Raw genomic sequence first — 16,703 nt, 5'->3', positions numbered from 1 at the left:
CACAAGGGTTTTCCAGTAATAGAGAGAAATAGAATTTAACTATTACCTTTTTTTGCTAAGTCTTGTGTATACCATATCATAATGAATCCACCTAACAACCAAAGTCACCACTCACAGATCACTTTAAGATATAGGGAATGGAGGTAACTCTCAGAGGCATTCCCCCAGAGCTTTTAACTTGGAGCAGGCTTCATATAGTATATGCTGAGGTCTTGCCCTCGAAACACCCTGCTAACAATGAATTTGGAATTATTTTTAAATATCTCAGGGTAAAAAATATTCAAATAAATTTAAGGAAAGAATAAAATTAGTTCATAAATCCAAAAAACTTTTAATTAGAAATCAATTTAAAATGATAGCAAATAATTAAAATAAAAAAATACGCAACTTGCATCACACCTTTTATAGTTGAATGAGACTGTATTTCTTAAGCCAGTCAGCTCTGGCATTTTGCATGTGGATTAGTATCTTAGCACATCAATACTCCAGTAAGAGATGGAGTTAGTGAAGAGTCTATCAATGGAGCAGAAGGTCAGACATGCCAACATTTGGCATCTATAAAACTGCCCGCTACAAGCAAACTCAATCATAGTAAATATATCCATATTTAGAGCTTCCATCTGAACATCTTAAGGCCTAGTTAGAGTGGACATGGGGAGGATGTTTCCTTTAGTGGGGGAGTCTCGGACCAGAGGACACAGCCTCAGACTAGCAGATGTCCCTTTAAAACAGAGATGAGGAGGAATTTCAGACGGTGGGGTATTTTGGAAAAAGTGTCAGCCAAGTCATTGAAGGTTGATAGGTTCTTGATCGCAAGGGCATCAAAGGTTATGGCAAAAAGGCAGGAGAATGGTGTTGAGAGAGATAATAAATCAGCCATGATGGAACAGCAGAGCAGATTTGATGGGACAAATTGCTTAATCCTGCTCCTATAACTTATGGTCTTATTTTCAGTGCAACTTTGGAGACACCATATTTTTCTTGCTGTAAATTTAAATTGATAGGCCTAATAGTTCCAACAAGGAGCTGAGTAAATTTTTACAAGTACCAGTGAAGTTTTCTATCATCTGTGAAGTATAAAGGCAGATCAGGGAGAACCTCTGGAAAGTTGCAATTGGAGTCTGTTGATAACTAAGAATAATAATCAGGACATTTTTAAGCAAGTCAGGCACTCAATAATTGCAACAACAACTGGCTGAAAAAATGACATTAATTTTATTGGGAAAAGGTTTGGAATATATGGTTGTGTTATAGACTGCTGGCAAAATCATTAAGAGTTTCATACATAGAATGTTGCTTCTTCCTCTGCAGGAGTGAATTGTAGCAACAGTGCTAGCAATTTCAGAGTATAGGTCAAATATGTCTAATTTTGCATTGGATGCAGCAATCACATTCCTTTCAAATGTCTGGTGATCAGTTAGCTACAGTAGAGCATGAGAAATGTGGCACAAGATACTGTACAGTAAGCTATGTGTTCTAATTTATTTAAATGTGGTCTTGAAGAGAGGCTGAGCCAAAAGCCAAAAGTAATGGATTTGTAGAGCAGGAGATGGAAGATGACATTTTAAAAGGTTTCTGAAGAAGTGAGACACTAATGGTTGTTGAGGAATGTTGTTCATTTACTGGACATTTTCCATCAATTTCACCCATTCTGAAATGAAAGAAAAAGAAAGAAAGGAAAGGAAAGGAAAGGAAAGGAAAGGAAAGGAAAAGAAAGAAGTTTGATTGAGTTTAGCTTCATTGACATGGCTAAAAGTTAAATATTTCAACCAATATTTTATTCACTTTTGTACTTGTATACAAACCATCAAAGTCTAGTTTGCCGTCATTGTTTTTGTCACCCTCCCTCATGAGTTCATCAATTTCCTCTTCTGAGATTTGTTCTCCAGATTCTTTAATTAAGTTCCAAAGCTCATCCCGTTCAATGAAACCATCAGCATTCCTGTGCACGGGGTAAACATTTAGAGATGTGTGTTACATCGACTGGAAATCAGTTACAGAAAATAGTGTCAGAATAAATTGTTTGTTTACACAGACCTAAAGTATTTATGTAACTAGTACAGTGGCCCAAGAGCCATTCTTGCTTCTCACTTAATTATCATTAGATATTGACCAACAAAGTCTATGTATTCCAATTTTCCAAAGGCATTAAAATAAGTAGTAGGGCATGCTGTTCTGAGGATATTTAGATGTTGTAACAGGATATAGAAATATTGGATGAGTAGGTGAAAACTAGCAAATGGAGTTTAACGTAAGAATATGTAAGGTCATGCACTATAGAAAAAGCAATCAAGAGGCAGAGTATCATTTAATTGGAGATGGTTTCAACCAATGTAGTTTGCCTTAGGATTTAATGTATGAAAAAAGACCAACATTTGTTTAGCCTTCCTTCTTGTAGTCACATAACATGGTGAAAATGGGGTCCGTGGTTAAGCTTACTAATACTTTCAACTATTGAGCCAACAATTAACCTAGGAATTTTCATTAGAATTCTCCAGCAATGGTGAGCTCTAGGAATGATAGATTTACTTCTATACATGTATATATTTCCTGAAACATGTTGCAAGTTACTCAAATTGATTATCCTAAAATATTATGCCTTCTATTCTGACAGTACACAACAACCATTCCCTTCATCTTCAACGTGCATGGTTGTTGTTAATGGATACATTAATATGCCCAAAAATAAAATTCAATATAAAATCATAAAATATTGGATGTGTTTAAAACAGAATATTTATTAGATCTCCCAACTGTCTGACTCAGCATATGCTTTTCTGGTCATACAAGATATCAGAGACAACTAGCCTTCAATACCCAACGCATTGACTGTTCCTGAACCCTGGCAATCCAGTCCCCACTGGTTATGGTCAGTATTCCTGCTTCATTCTGTTCAACTTTTTGATAATATGAAGGTCTTTAAAAAGGCTCTTTTTAGCACTATTGCCTCATTTTCAACTTGATTCTAAACCTGTCTAAATCAGTAATTCAAATCAGTAATAGAAATGTGGGATTATACATGGCCCTGGGAACTCCACACTGTGCAACAGCTCTCTCTCAGTTCCCTATAATGTTCCTGCATGAAATTATGAAACATACTTTTCTGCTAGTGATCACAAGCCAATATCTTAAATTGCTCTCCTTGGTTAGAGAAGTGATAAAGACTTATTGCTTCTCTAACTGAAAATATGGACTGACACAGAAAGAAACATTCTGTCAAGTTTAAGATTCATTTTTAACCATGAAGGTGATCACAGGTCAAACTCACCTATCAAATATGCGAAAGAACTCTGCCAACTCTTCTTCAGATTTTCCTTTTGCCTCCTCTTTCATCTGCCGCACCATCATCACCAAGAACTCTTCAAAGTCAATGGTGCCGCTTCCTTAGATACACCGTGTACAAGATGATAAGAGGCATAGATTACGTAGACAGCCAGAAATTTTTTCCCAGAGTGGAAATGGCTAATATGAGAGGGCATCATTTTAAGGTGATTGGAGGAATATATTGAGGGGTTGTCAGTGGTAAATCTTTTTACACAGAGTATTGTGGATGCATGGAATACATGGCCAGGAGTGGTGATAGGGGAATTGAAAAGATGCTTAGATAAGCTCATAGATGAAAGAAAATGAAGGGCTATGTGGGAAGGAAGTGTTAGATAGTTCTTGGATTGGATTAAAGTGTCGGCACTACATCGTGGGCCAAAGGGCTTGTACTGTGATATAATGTTCTATGTCTTTGTTCTAAATGAGGACAGTAAATCATAACAGTTTGCTTCACTGTTAACGACCAACATTTGAGAACCTACCACCTATTTGAGATTGCTATCGACAAAAGCTTTCTTACCATCTTCATCCACTTCCTCAATGATGGCATCCAGTTCTTCTCTGGTAGGGTTTTGCCCCAGGATTTTCATCACCTGTCCCAACTCTTTGGTGCTGATATCACCACCACCATCAGCATCAAACATGTCGAATGCGGCCTTAAACTCTACAGAATGAAATGCAGATAATTAGTGTCACATCATTTACTTTCTAATTCTTCTTATCCCATGAATTAACCTACTGAATCTCAACTGGACTACTTCCAATATGTGTATTTATCTATGAATGCACGTCCTTGCATAATATTTCGCATAGTTTGAGAAAAGAGAGTGCTTTTCCGGAGCACAACAACAGACCAGTCAGTACAACCAGTTACCTTTATCTTCTATTCAAGTTTTATGTAGGACTGTTGCCACCTGAGGTTTAACAAGCTTGTGGGCAACCAAGTTGTTATTCATGGAAAGTGAAGTGTACTACTCTGCACTGATTAGGGAAAAAGCAGATCAATACAAGTCAGAGATGTGACATGTTTTCTAATAATCGGCAGCTGGACAATTCCAAATCTTATTAATTCCTGTCACACATTTTATTTTAATGCCTGTTTTTTCTCCTGCTCTCTGCAAGCCTTCCTCATACTACCACACCACCACCACTGGTTATCTGCTATTACCTTCATTTATGCTTAAATGACCTCTAGTATCTCAAGTGTGACCAACATTATTATTCACACAGCTCCTGCATGCTTACGCTTTACCTTTCAGTCTCCTACAACACTCGTGGGATTGTATGGTTCACGTGGTTGCCATAATTCAACAAGTGCTGGTGCAGTGACCCTATCTCTAAGAAACCCAGGACACGCTCTGACGGAAGACAAAGTGAGCCTTTGTCTCCAGCCTCCACAGGTATTTGAGTTCTTTTTACAGACACCCAGGGAGAAAAATAAAATTGGTTAGATTTTAAGTAAATATTTAGGAAGTTAAATTAAAATATTTATTAAAATTTAAAGCACTGGAAATATTTGTAGTTATTAAATTGGGAGGAAAATATTTTTTAATTTTTACTTTTGCTTCTCAACCTGCAAGTCTAGAACCCCACTCAATTCTCAGATTTTTCTGCACTTCACTCTTTTCCCAGTAAGGTAATAAATTGTCTTTAGATCCATCTTTCCCAAGTGTATGACTTCACACTTCCCTGTATTAATTATGTTTCTGAAATATCTATAGAAATCAATTATTGGGCTCCCAGTAAAAGTAGATGAAGAATTAGAATTGGAATTTGGAATTTGGAATTTGGAGTTGGAATAGGGAATTGGGAATTGGGAATTGTATTATTATTGCACCTCTGGTGGAGTTGACATTTTTATGTGAGGATTAATTAGTGTATTATTCAGACAGACTATTAGCAGGATATCTTGTATAACAAATTAAGCATAAAATCAGTATTGCGCACTGACTACTTCAAGATCAAGGAAAACTTTGTTTATTGTTGCAGGCATATACACACAGGGTATAACTGTCATAAAAATTAGATTCTTTTGCAATATCAGCACAGTATCTTGTATATGTAACAAATATAAATTAACAAAAATTTTAATTAATGTAAATTATCCATAACTTCTTGGCAAAGGTAAACATAATGATACTAGTGTAGGCTGGGAGGGGGAGAGAACATTAGACATAACTAACAGATTTGTTAACTGGATGTGTGATCTACTGTCACTGAAAGGGATACAGAGTGAATATGCATGTACAACAAACACTAATTTGGAACTGAAAGTTTATCTGTAATAGCTACAAAAATGTGGAAATCATAGTATATGGAGTCATGTTGCATCTTAGTGAATAAGTACTGCTTGTAATGTGTGTTGACTTTCTGGGACAGGTCCAACTCAGTAAATACCTTGGCTTCTGACAATTCAGTACAGATTCTGATATGGGTGCAAAGAATACTTGGTTCACACACACAAAGTGGTGAAGGAGCTCAACAAGTCAGGCATCTTCTATGGAGAGGAATAAACAGTCAGTGTTTCAAGCCAAGAATCTTATTCAGGACTCAAAAGGTATTGGTCATTGTGGCTTGGTTGAGGTTTACCTTAAAATGTCTGTATTGCCACATAATGTTGTTTGGTTTGAGCACCACAACCGTGGGTGTTGGACAGACACTGTGTTGTTTCCACCAAGAGCCTTCCCCCTACTTTCAGTGCATTGTACGGGTTTGCACTAGAATGGCGGGATGTTCAGCCTAATGTGTATGTAGGCTTCATATTCCTATAATGGCAGTATATCAAACTTTCAATAAATCACCTCAACTAGCAGAGGTTTCAATGTGGTCACACTAGATACAACTTGACAATTAGCGTTCAATTTTGAGCCTCTCTTTCCTTTAGAGAATTTTTTTATTTAGTTAACTACTCCGGTGAATTTGCTGATTATAGTAGCTAACTGTACCAATTGACAACACATTGTACTTCATCTTGCATTTTCAGTGTATCACCAAAATATTTCCTTCACCTCTTTATATACAGAGCTGATCATCCAGCAGCTCTATTAACATACTGGACATTGACCTTAGCCCTCATCTTAGAAACAGTAGGTTTTCTATTATTGCTGGTATTGGCATATATACAGTTTTAAGCATGGCTGCAAACTGTCTACAGGGACACCCAAGTTTCTCCTTTATTGGCTTTTATTGCCTCAATTGTTTCCCTCAGAAACATTTCTCATCCTCTTGTTTAAGAACTGAAGGACACTCAAGTTTTATCCTGACTCAATGGCTCAATATAACGAAATTGATTCTAAGCTGCAATCTTGCACTGTCACCATTTCAATACTTGCCAAGTTTAGCTAAACAAACTTATAGACTGAAATTTAATATTTACATGCATGCACCTGCTTATTTGCTTTGAATATACAGGTTAATGTAAAAATGACTCACCTCTACCAACATGAGTGTACAGCTACTGAATACCCTCATTATTTCAAGTGGATTTTATTCCTTCTTTTTCCTTCCTTGTGCCAATGTTTGCTGTATATCTGTGAGTTCCCATGCAGTATTACAAAGGGAATACATAGAGCTCTAGAAGTGTATCTGGCTTATTCAAGATTCTTGGGCTGAACACAAACTGACATTATACACACATGATCAAATATGACACACACATTAAACTGACTTAAATTTACAACTTGCTGCAGATCTGAATTTTTGTGCCAGCTAGGGTCCATACCCAAAGGCATTTTTCCCTCATCTGTTCCCACCCCCCTCACTACAGAGCAGCTTTCTTTCAGCACTGTTTTGAAATATAAACCCACAACTTTCTAATAGAGGTGAGAAAACTACCCAAAAGAAATGAAAGGCTTGTGCACTAATTTCAACTACAATGATGTGCTGGAATACCAGCTTCCAACTTGAAAGTGTGGTCGTATATTCAATTTGCTGCTATAATAATTAGTCAACTGTATTTTATCTTCCACTCACCAGCGATCATTTCCTCGCTGAGGTAAGACCTCGCATCTGCTTGTTGTTCTGTCATTGGCTGAAAGAGAAGAGAACTGTTTTAGTAACATGAGGTACACACAACCACAGTGTATTCGGAGCTTGGAATAATCTGCAGAGTGAGCTTCCAAGTAAAATAAAAACAAATCTGCACATCATTATTGAACCATTTTTCTTCCTTTATATGTATCTACTGATACCACCCTGGAGTTTCAAAAAAGTTTTAGTGGCACAGCTATTGCGGGCATGGCCTCCAAGTGAGGGATCTGGGCTTAATCCTGACCTCGTCTGTGTGCAGTTTGCGCGCTGTCATTGTGAATTGGGTGTGTTTCTTCTCAGTGCTCCAGTTCCCTCTCATGCCCCAAATACCAGCAATTTGGTGGCTGTAAATTGTCCCAAGTGTGTAGGCGAGTCAATCTGAAGGGAGTTGGCAAGAGTGGGAAAAGGGAAAGAATCCAATTAATGTAGGATTGGTCTGTGTGTATGGTTGATAATCAGAGCAGACTCAATGGGCCAGAGAACCTGTTTCTGTGCTAAGTAACTCCAGGACCAAGAAAGTTCTATTTCTCAGCACAAGAGGTTCCAATATGCACCAAATGTTAATGTTGACTTTTGGCTTCAGTGACTGATGCCTTTTCACTTGCTGTTTTGATACAATAAGTGGCTGCATAAAGCCAGACTTAACATCAAACAGGAGGTGATCTCCTGCACCTGTTCCTGTGTTTATCCAGCAGCAAAGATTATTTTGTTATTAAGTCATGATTCTCTTAACAGCAAGTGGCTGCAGAAGTTCATCTTCTGAAGTCCACCCAAAATATTCAACAAGTCTTTAACTTTTTCAGCTGCTGAAGGGAGCTGATGTGTTGTTTGAATTACTGTTTTTATTTTTTTTAATTTCAGCTCCATTGATGGAGCAAAACTTCAACCTTTCAAGTTCAAAGCAGATCCACCTTTCAACTAGATCATGGTCGGTGCATATCTCCCTTCCATATTGGGTTCCCTTTTTATGGAAATGATAATTTTTGTGAATTTTTAACTCTATTCTGTCAGCCACGATCTAATCAAATAAATGTTTCTAATGGGAACAACTGATTTAAACCAGTTATGATCTCATACACCTCTATCAAACCTTTCTTTATCTTTCTTACCTCAAACAAAACAAGCCCAGCCTGTCCTGGGTTAAAGGACTGTGTATGAGCATCAGGGGGAGGTAGGAGTCAGGCTTGTTTTGTTGCTGTTGGCGTTTTGTTGTTTGTTGTGTCCTGCCAAGCATTATGGACACGTTATATTGGCACTGAAATGAGTGACAAGATTTATGGGCTGCCTCCAGCATTCCTTCGGGTGTAGTGGTTGTTAATGTAAATGCCACATTTCATTGTATGTTTCAATGTACACATGATAAATAAACTTGAATCTTGAACTTCTCCAGCCTAATCTAATGGCTGCCAACAGAAACTGCAAATTTAAAAGTACAAATGATAATGCTGGAAACACTGAGCAGTTTGGGCAGCAACTGTGGAAGGTGAAACAACCAACATTACAGTTTAGGAATTGGAAGCTTTAACTCAGTTTCTCTTTCCACAGCGGCTGCCAGACCTACTTAGTGTTTCCAGTAGTTGAAACTACTTGTTCCCAGATCATTCCAGTACATTCCTTACATCATAGGTGTCCATTTTAGGCACAGTTGTCCAGCTGCGACGTAACCAAATAACATGCATATTCAATATGCAGTACATTCAGCTGCCACAATATTAGATACCTTATAAAGTGGCCATTGAGTGTTTGTTCATGGTCTTCTGCTACTGTAGCCCATCCACTTCAAGGTTTGACATATTGTACATTCAGAGATGCTCTTCTGCACCCATGGTTACTGTCACCTTCCTATCAGTTTGAACCTGTCTGATCATTCTCCTCTGACTTCTCTCACTAACAAGGCATTTTCACCCACAGAACTACCACTCGCTGTTTTTTTTTGTTTCTCACACCATTCTCGGTAAACTCTAGAGACTGTTGTATGTGGAAATCACAGGAGATCAGCAATTTCTGAGACAGTCAAACCTCCTTTTCTGGCACTGATAATCGTTTCAGGGTCAAAGTCACCTACATCACATTTCTTCCCCATTCTGATGTTTGGTTTGAACAACAGCAACTGGACATCTTGGCCATGCCTGCATGTTTTTATGCATTGAGTTACTGCCACATGCTTGGCTGATAGATATCTGCATTAACAAGCTGGTGTACTTAATAACGTGGTCACTGAGTGTAACTTCAGTGCTTTAGTCCTTTGATGCATGACTCTCAGACTCCATATAAAAAATCAGCCACACAACAAACTTTCTCTGGTACTTTCAAAAAGTCATGCACATTGCCCTATTTTCCTGTTCTGTTACAGAACATTCAGAATATATTGACACTCTTTATTCTGTCTGTCAAAGTGTATCACCTCAAACTTTCCACTCTCTCTATGCCCCTTTCCAGAACACTAGTATTTTTATCCATGTATACCACTCTACTAACCTTTGTGCCATCTACAGATTTTGAAGTTTTACTCTGCATCCTCATTCCTAAGCTAATAATATACATCAGAGTAGCCAAAATCGATCCCTAGGAAACATTTCTGTCCGCCATCTTCTAGTCTGGGAAACAACAATTTAGCACTATTCTTTGCTTTCTGTCTCTGAATCTATTCCATATTCTTAATTCCACAAGACTCAGTTTTGCTAACCAGTCTGTTGCATATGTCTTTATTGAATGACATCTGAAACTATGTAGAGGTCATCAACTGCAGTTCATTCCATGAGCCATCATTGTTGCTTCTTCAAATTAAAAAAAAATCAAGCCAGTTACATAGACCAATTGATTTTAATCTAGGGTGGTTGTGCTCTATCATCTCAAACTTCTTCCTTTGTCAATTATTTTAATTCCTTGTTCACTATAGATGATTAACTGTTCGTTGAACCCACATACAACATAAATTAGAAGTATCACCCCAAGCTGGGAAGATGAATGTCACACAATGATCCCGAAACTTTCTACAGTTAATTTCTCTGGCTGGTAAATTTTGAATATATATTGCACACGTTATCCAAAAGTGAGATTCTCTTTTACAAGACATACACAACACCAGGTTTATTTGAACGCACCAAATTCAATACAATCACACGCCTGCAATTTATTGCCCTGACAGTGTTCTTACTGCTATGATAATTCAATACATGGCAGTAAATACCATGATCCACTAGATCACTGCCCAATCTTAGTCCAGTATTCGCCACAGCCAAGGAGTCTCTGCTTCTATAAATGGTAGTTCTAGCAGTAGAGTCTTAAAATCTTGTGACTAAATTTAGCTCAAGACATTGCAGCCCTTCTTGTAGCCTTTTACAGATGCTCCCTTCAGAAACTCCTGAGAACGGTCAGCTCCTGCTTCTTTTATTACATTTGGCCTTTTTCCAATGCAAAATCCGCATCATAATGGTGTTTTAGTCCTTGTTGACTTGCATGCAAAGCCATCCGAAAAAGATAAAGATAGTCCAACATCTGAAATTGTATTTTATTATAACAGTTTTTAGCAATCTGAATTTCATTAAAACATGAAATATGAATATGAAAACAATAGCATTTAATGTCTTTCTCAAATTGTCATTGAGAAGATGTTATCTAGTGCCTAAATGTATTCTAATTCCAGGATCTGACACTTCAAGAGATGAAGGAGCCACAATACATATTCAATTCACAGATCTGTCTGCTGAGTTGATTTTTAAAATGTGCATTTTGGAGAAGCCTTTGCAAGTTTTCTCATTACATTGTATGTGGAACCTGAGATGTCTCATGTGGTAAATTCTTTTACCCCTGGGAGCATCAGGTTTCTCAGTGATCCAGACAAATGAACAACATTCTGTCATCTTTCTAAAATGTCTTCATGTAACTTTGATAAGTCAGGAAATGAATCACTCAGAGTAGAATATGGTTAAAAGTGTTAGTAACAGGGATGATCCATTGAATTTTTAGTATGTTGACAACTATGATTACAACAACGCTGTTCAATCACATCTTACCTTAGTTGTTCATTTGGATCTGATCCTTTCTAAATTTTTGACAAATGATGCTCTCTTAATGTTCCGTTTTATTTTTACGTTTTGAAATGCCCTTCCCTTTGGCATGCGTGGTGACAACAAACCCTCAGTATGATTTAACCGGTCCCACAATAACCCACTGACTCCCCACAGCAGCAAGCCCAGTCTAAGAAAATAAACACATTCCCTTCAAAACCAAAGAGAGATGTGGCAAGTTTCATAAGCTGAGCATTTAGTAAGAGAGCAAGGAAAGGATGAAGGCTCTACATGATCAGTATGCAGGCACCGGACGTGGCAAATTCAGCCTAAAGCCTGAATCTTCATTCCAAATAAACTGATCTACACTTCAATATCGATTAACCATTTCACTTCCTCTGCCCCCGAGTACATTTCTCGAAGCAAAAAAAAATGCATTGAGAGCGCTACACAAAATCAGTAATGCGTTGGAGAAGTGGATAAATCCCAATGCCAAAAAAAAACAGGAATGAAGGAAATAATTTGGAGGTGGGTGAACTAATCAAAATTTATCAGCTGTCTGTATATTAAATCACATCTTCATGTTGCCAGTAATAACAAAACAACATTTCTTTAACATGAATTTCAAGTTTGCAATCCACTTGAAATAAACTTAAAATGTTCAGTTTCAGCCTCTCACCAGTCACTTTGCGCAACATACATTTTACACAGCACGAGAGAAAACAACACGTCCGATGAACTCCTGTGAACTCGGCAGACAAATCCCGAGGCTTCTCCATCCTTCAGGTTGCTTCTAAGCAGTGAGGCTATGCCCGGGACGATTTGGCTTACTGTTATGTTCAAGAGCGTTGCAGAAAAGTAAAGGTGCACATTTCGTCAATAATCATTGACATAAAGTCCTTCCAAGCTATTTATTCCAACCCTTCGTTTTGCCGTAAATATGTTGGGGAAAGACGAAGAAAGTAATTTCTTACCTCGGCTTTTATTTTTTGACAGCCTCTACTCCCGACTTCGGCAGCAGCAACAATATTAATGTCTCTTGGTCTGTAAATTTACCTTAGTAAACTAGCCGACGTCGGCTTTCTCCAACAGCAAATCAGCTTGGGGTGAGAGGGTTATTCTGCTGAGTACGCAGAAAAGATGCAGGAAGCAAAGTGTGGAACGGAGAACATCCGGATCACACCGCAACTATATAAAAGATGCAGATTTAGAAGCAAATTTAACCTCCCCCGTAAACTGGCCAGATTATGTGCGATGCTAGAAATACACATTTCTCGATCTTTTTCTGTAATAACATCACCGGAGGTAGTTTTGGGGAGAGTACAGACGTGTTGGTGGGAGTGAGTTTGGTTTTAGGTATCTCACCATGTCCTAGTAACAACATTTCACTCGTCCAGATTGGGCACTTTGTTCACAAGAAGCATAGTATTTGATAAATGACCTTGATAGCCCGCATGGATAAGTGGGCCGAATGGCCTGTATCTGCGCTTTATGATTCTCTGAGGCACGTGGATGCCACAAACACAAGATATCTGTAGATGTTGGAAATCCAGAGTAGCGCAAACAAAATGTTGCAGAAACTTAGCCTCTATGGAAGGGAATAAACAGTCGACGTTTCGGGATGAAGTGTCTCGGCTAGAAACGTCGGCTCTTTATTCCTCTCCAATAGATGCTGACTGACTTGCTGAGTTTCTCCAGCATTTTGTTTTGATATGTTAACACGGATGCCATATTATATTGCATGGCAGCACACTCAACGGTGGATCAAAGAAAATGATTTAATAACAGTTACATGACTGTTTCAGTTCTATAGCAATATCAATAATCCAATAACTCGGACTAGATTCTGAGTCTGAAGATTCACTGGGTGGCAGTAGATACCACAAAGGCAGATTTCATGCCTCAACAGGATGGTCCCGCAAGGCAAGAATATATCGGATATTTTTAACTGGAAGAATTAATCCACGCCATATAGGGAAAACCCCTCCATTGCAGGTTTAAATTAATCAGGGGAGAGCCTGCAGTTTGAAGTGATCAGCAAGTTTGGATACATGTGGTGTGCCGACAGACTGATAATGCTACATGTTTTATTTGATACACACCACCGTTATTTTAATAACCAGTTAAATCAGTCTTCATTTAACATAGCCTAAGGCTGAGGTTTTATCCAGTCAATAAGACAAATGCTATTTGTTTGTATACTTACTTTTCTTTCAATCAATGAGAGTGTTTGTCGATGTTCTCAGCAGAGTATCAGCATATAATTTTGTCATAATTGCTCAGGAGTGTTTAATATGATTCTGGAGGATGGAATAAAATTATAACCAGGTGGTCTTTTTTTTGGAATTGTGCTGTTGAAATGCAACGTGTCTACAACACAGACGGGTTCTACCACTCGCGCTTTTTCTGCGAACATTTCGAAATCTTCTAGCCCTTTAAAGGAGGAGAAGGCGGAAAACTCGAAGCTCCCAAATGAGCAACTCTCCTAGCTCAGAAACTTTAGCCATAGGAATGTGCCTCGTAAGTGAAGGCGCCGTCCGTTTCACGCTATTTATAACGCGAATCTTAGACTTTTTCTCTGTTTCGGTTGCTCTTCCATGTACAGCAGATCGGCTGGAGCTCCCAGTGAGAATCACAGCAAACATGGGAAAATCGTTTACTTTTTTATTATTTTAATGTTATCATACTGATACGGCTTTGAAAGTAGCAGTGCTGATTTGGGAGGCTGTGCTGAGTTAAAGTCTTTGTTTTCTCTGGTAGCGTTTCCTTTGTAGCTATCAAATTGTTGAGAAAACATTGAAATAAATTTCTTTCTAATGCATGCTGGCTATACCGCTTAAATTTGTCAATGGTAAAATGATTTGAAAATGAAAAAAAAAACATCCTACAACATGCATACTTAAAATGTCAAAATTTACTTTTCGTTTAAAAAAAATCAAAGCTACTTTGCTGAAAAATCAGACGTCGACTTTCTGCTATTACGCCATCCGACGGTTCTACGGAACCTGGCTGCAGGTAACACTACCTTCTCCGTGTTGTGGTAAGCACTGGGCGCCCATCACCGTTTGCTGCCGCTAAATTCCTTTCCGGCTGCTTGTTTAACTTGAATGCTGAATAATTATTTTCTACTGATAATTATCTTTTATTGTAGTTTCTGACCGTCCGCCATGATATATTAAAAAATATTTGAATATTTAGATTTGTGCATAGTTACTATCTTTCTCTATTTAAAATATATATTGATAACTGTATATTATTATATACACCACGGGAGCGATTTCCATACAATCTGGATGAGTTCAGCATGATGCTGTAATAAATGAAACAATAGACTGGAAATATTAATTTAATGACTTTTGCTTACCATTGTCCTGGTTTATTTGGACGGCACAGAAACTCACGTAAAAATGAAACTCCTCTCCTCCACAACTCCCCACTCGAAAGCAAGACTTTTTTTGTCCTCAGCTTTTAACCTGCCCTTTTTCTTTAATTAGCCGAATACCCAGTGAGATTTCAGGATCTGTGACCTTGCTTTCTGAAAAGCCAATAGTGAGATTCCCACTCTGACACGTGTCCTCTCTTAACAACCAAATGAGGGAGGTCAGTAGCCGAAAAAATATATAACGTGCCTGATTCAGTCCAAATTCCGGGGCATCTCAGGTATGTGACTGTGATTTGAAGAAACATTCAATTCGCTGACTATTTGAAGCCAGTTAAAATTTGTTTTATTTCATCTTCTCTGTTTTCTTCGCATTGCTTTATAACATATCCTTCGCATCATCAGTTAACAGTATAAATTCATTCTTGGTACCAAGATGTACGGACAGACGCGTCCTTATATTCTTTAGTAAAGGGATCTCCCATTTCAAGAATTCGAGTTTTAGCCCAGACAATTACAAGAACAAAGCAAGATTAAAGTAACACAAACACAGGCAATGCTGGAGGAACTCTGCACGTTAGGCAGCATCAATGGAGGTGAATAAAGGACGAGAAGCTTAAGTCTATAAAAACAAAACAGACGAACTGGCAACTGAAAAGGGACATCTTAACACTTCAGTCTCTCCGTTTAGTCCCAGAAGAGTACAAGAAACTGAGACTGTATTTGGCTCTTGGGTGCAAGGTGAGGACTTTTCAGCATGGGTTGTGTTTGGTCGGGATTAGGAGGCAAAAATTAGGACGAAAATAAAGACTTACTGTAATGATTAGCATTGTAACGTAGAATGGATCCAGAACTGCCGTGCTCCATCCTCTCAGAGCTGCCTGTTAAATTGTAACATCGGATCCACAATGTTTGTATGAAAATACCTTTTAAAATGGGCACAAGCATGTACGGATTTCACCATCGTGGTGAAATTTTGAAAGAGCAAAACGAATCGCAGTTTCCACTAGAAAACACAAAGAACTCTGCCGTTCGGATTAAGTAATACAATGCTAACAGAATTTATGTCCCCGAAACGGTCGACCGATTTAGCAAACAGTAGGAAGATATAATCTTTTTTCAAAATGCATCACTTTCCTTCAAAAGAAAGATTCTCTAAAGCCCATTACTGGCAGTTATTGAATATTTGGATAAAACACATCAACCCGCCAATAAATGAATTGTATTATATCTATGCTTCTGGTTTTGATGTAGAAAAGTTACTGCAGTCCTTAAGTATGTTATTTTTACTTGTTCTGCTAAGAAGGACACAGGATAATGGATGTCAACAAAGCTAGTAATAATTCCCTGGGTGTGAATCCTGCGGTCGAATGGCGATTAATAAAACAAACCGTTCACTCGCTTTGGTCCTGTCGTTCTTCGATTTAAATAACTTCGATTAGTCTTTATTAATCGTGTGTTTTAAAAATCAAAATAAATGTACAGAAATTCTTTATATTTAGCATTGTATTGTTAAATGGAGCTGTTTTCTCTGGAGCGGTGGAGGTCGAGGGTAGATTAGATCAGATTATGAGAGACACAGACACAGCAGACAGGCAGCATCTTTTTGTCTGGAGTTGAAATGTCTAATACCAGAGGGCATGCATATAGGCGAGAGGGGGTAACTTCAAAGCAGATGTGAGGGGCAAGTTTTTTTTACACAGAGTAGTGGGTGCCGGGAACGCCCTGCCATGGGTGGCGGGAGAGGCAAATACCTTAAGGACTCCTAAGAGATGTTTAGACAGGCACTTGAACGTGAGGGAAATGGAAGGATATGAACATTGTGTAGGCAAAAGGGGTGAGTTTAGTTGGCCATTTGATTGGTTCGGCACAACAGTGGGGGCCGAAGAGCCCATTCCAGTTCTGTACTGTTCTATGTTCAATGTGTCTGTCTTTATTGGGTGGAGTTACTGTTAATCTGT

The 16,703-nt window shown here is 38.3% G+C and overlaps 1 protein-coding gene across 4 annotated transcripts; it reads right to left on the bottom strand.

Annotated features, from left to right (window-relative positions):
• Window positions 1-1,227: 1,227 nt before the first annotated feature.
• On the bottom strand, window positions 1,228-14,989 carry LOC132399733 (troponin C, skeletal muscle-like). 4 transcript variants are annotated; one of them, XM_059980430.1, is made up of 6 exons: window positions 14,728-14,989; window positions 7,297-7,354; window positions 3,845-3,988; window positions 3,269-3,383; window positions 1,806-1,942; window positions 1,228-1,651 (listed from the first exon to the last, which is right to left on the bottom strand). In XM_059980430.1, exons 1-6 carry the CDS (start codon window positions 14,728-14,730, stop codon window positions 1,620-1,622), a joined length of 489 nt encoding a protein of 162 aa, XP_059836413.1. In that variant the 5' UTR covers window positions 14,731-14,989; the 3' UTR covers window positions 1,228-1,619. The 4 variants fall into 4 exon arrangements, with proteins under 4 accessions (XP_059836413.1, XP_059836411.1, XP_059836412.1 ...); XM_059980428.1 differs by having other exon boundaries at window positions 1,228-1,942; window positions 14,728-14,988; XM_059980429.1 differs by lacking the exon at window positions 14,728-14,989 and adding an exon at window positions 12,338-12,446 and having other exon boundaries at window positions 1,228-1,942.
• Between the last annotated feature and the right edge of the window lie 1,714 nt (window positions 14,990-16,703).

This window comes from Hypanus sabinus, chromosome 9 (assembly GCF_030144855.1).
Source record: "Hypanus sabinus isolate sHypSab1 chromosome 9, sHypSab1.hap1, whole genome shotgun sequence".
NCBI lineage: Eukaryota > Metazoa > Chordata > Chondrichthyes > Myliobatiformes > Dasyatidae > Hypanus > Hypanus sabinus.
The sequence above is the reverse complement of the archived record's forward strand: the minus strand, read 5'-3'. Positions and strand labels throughout refer to the sequence as shown.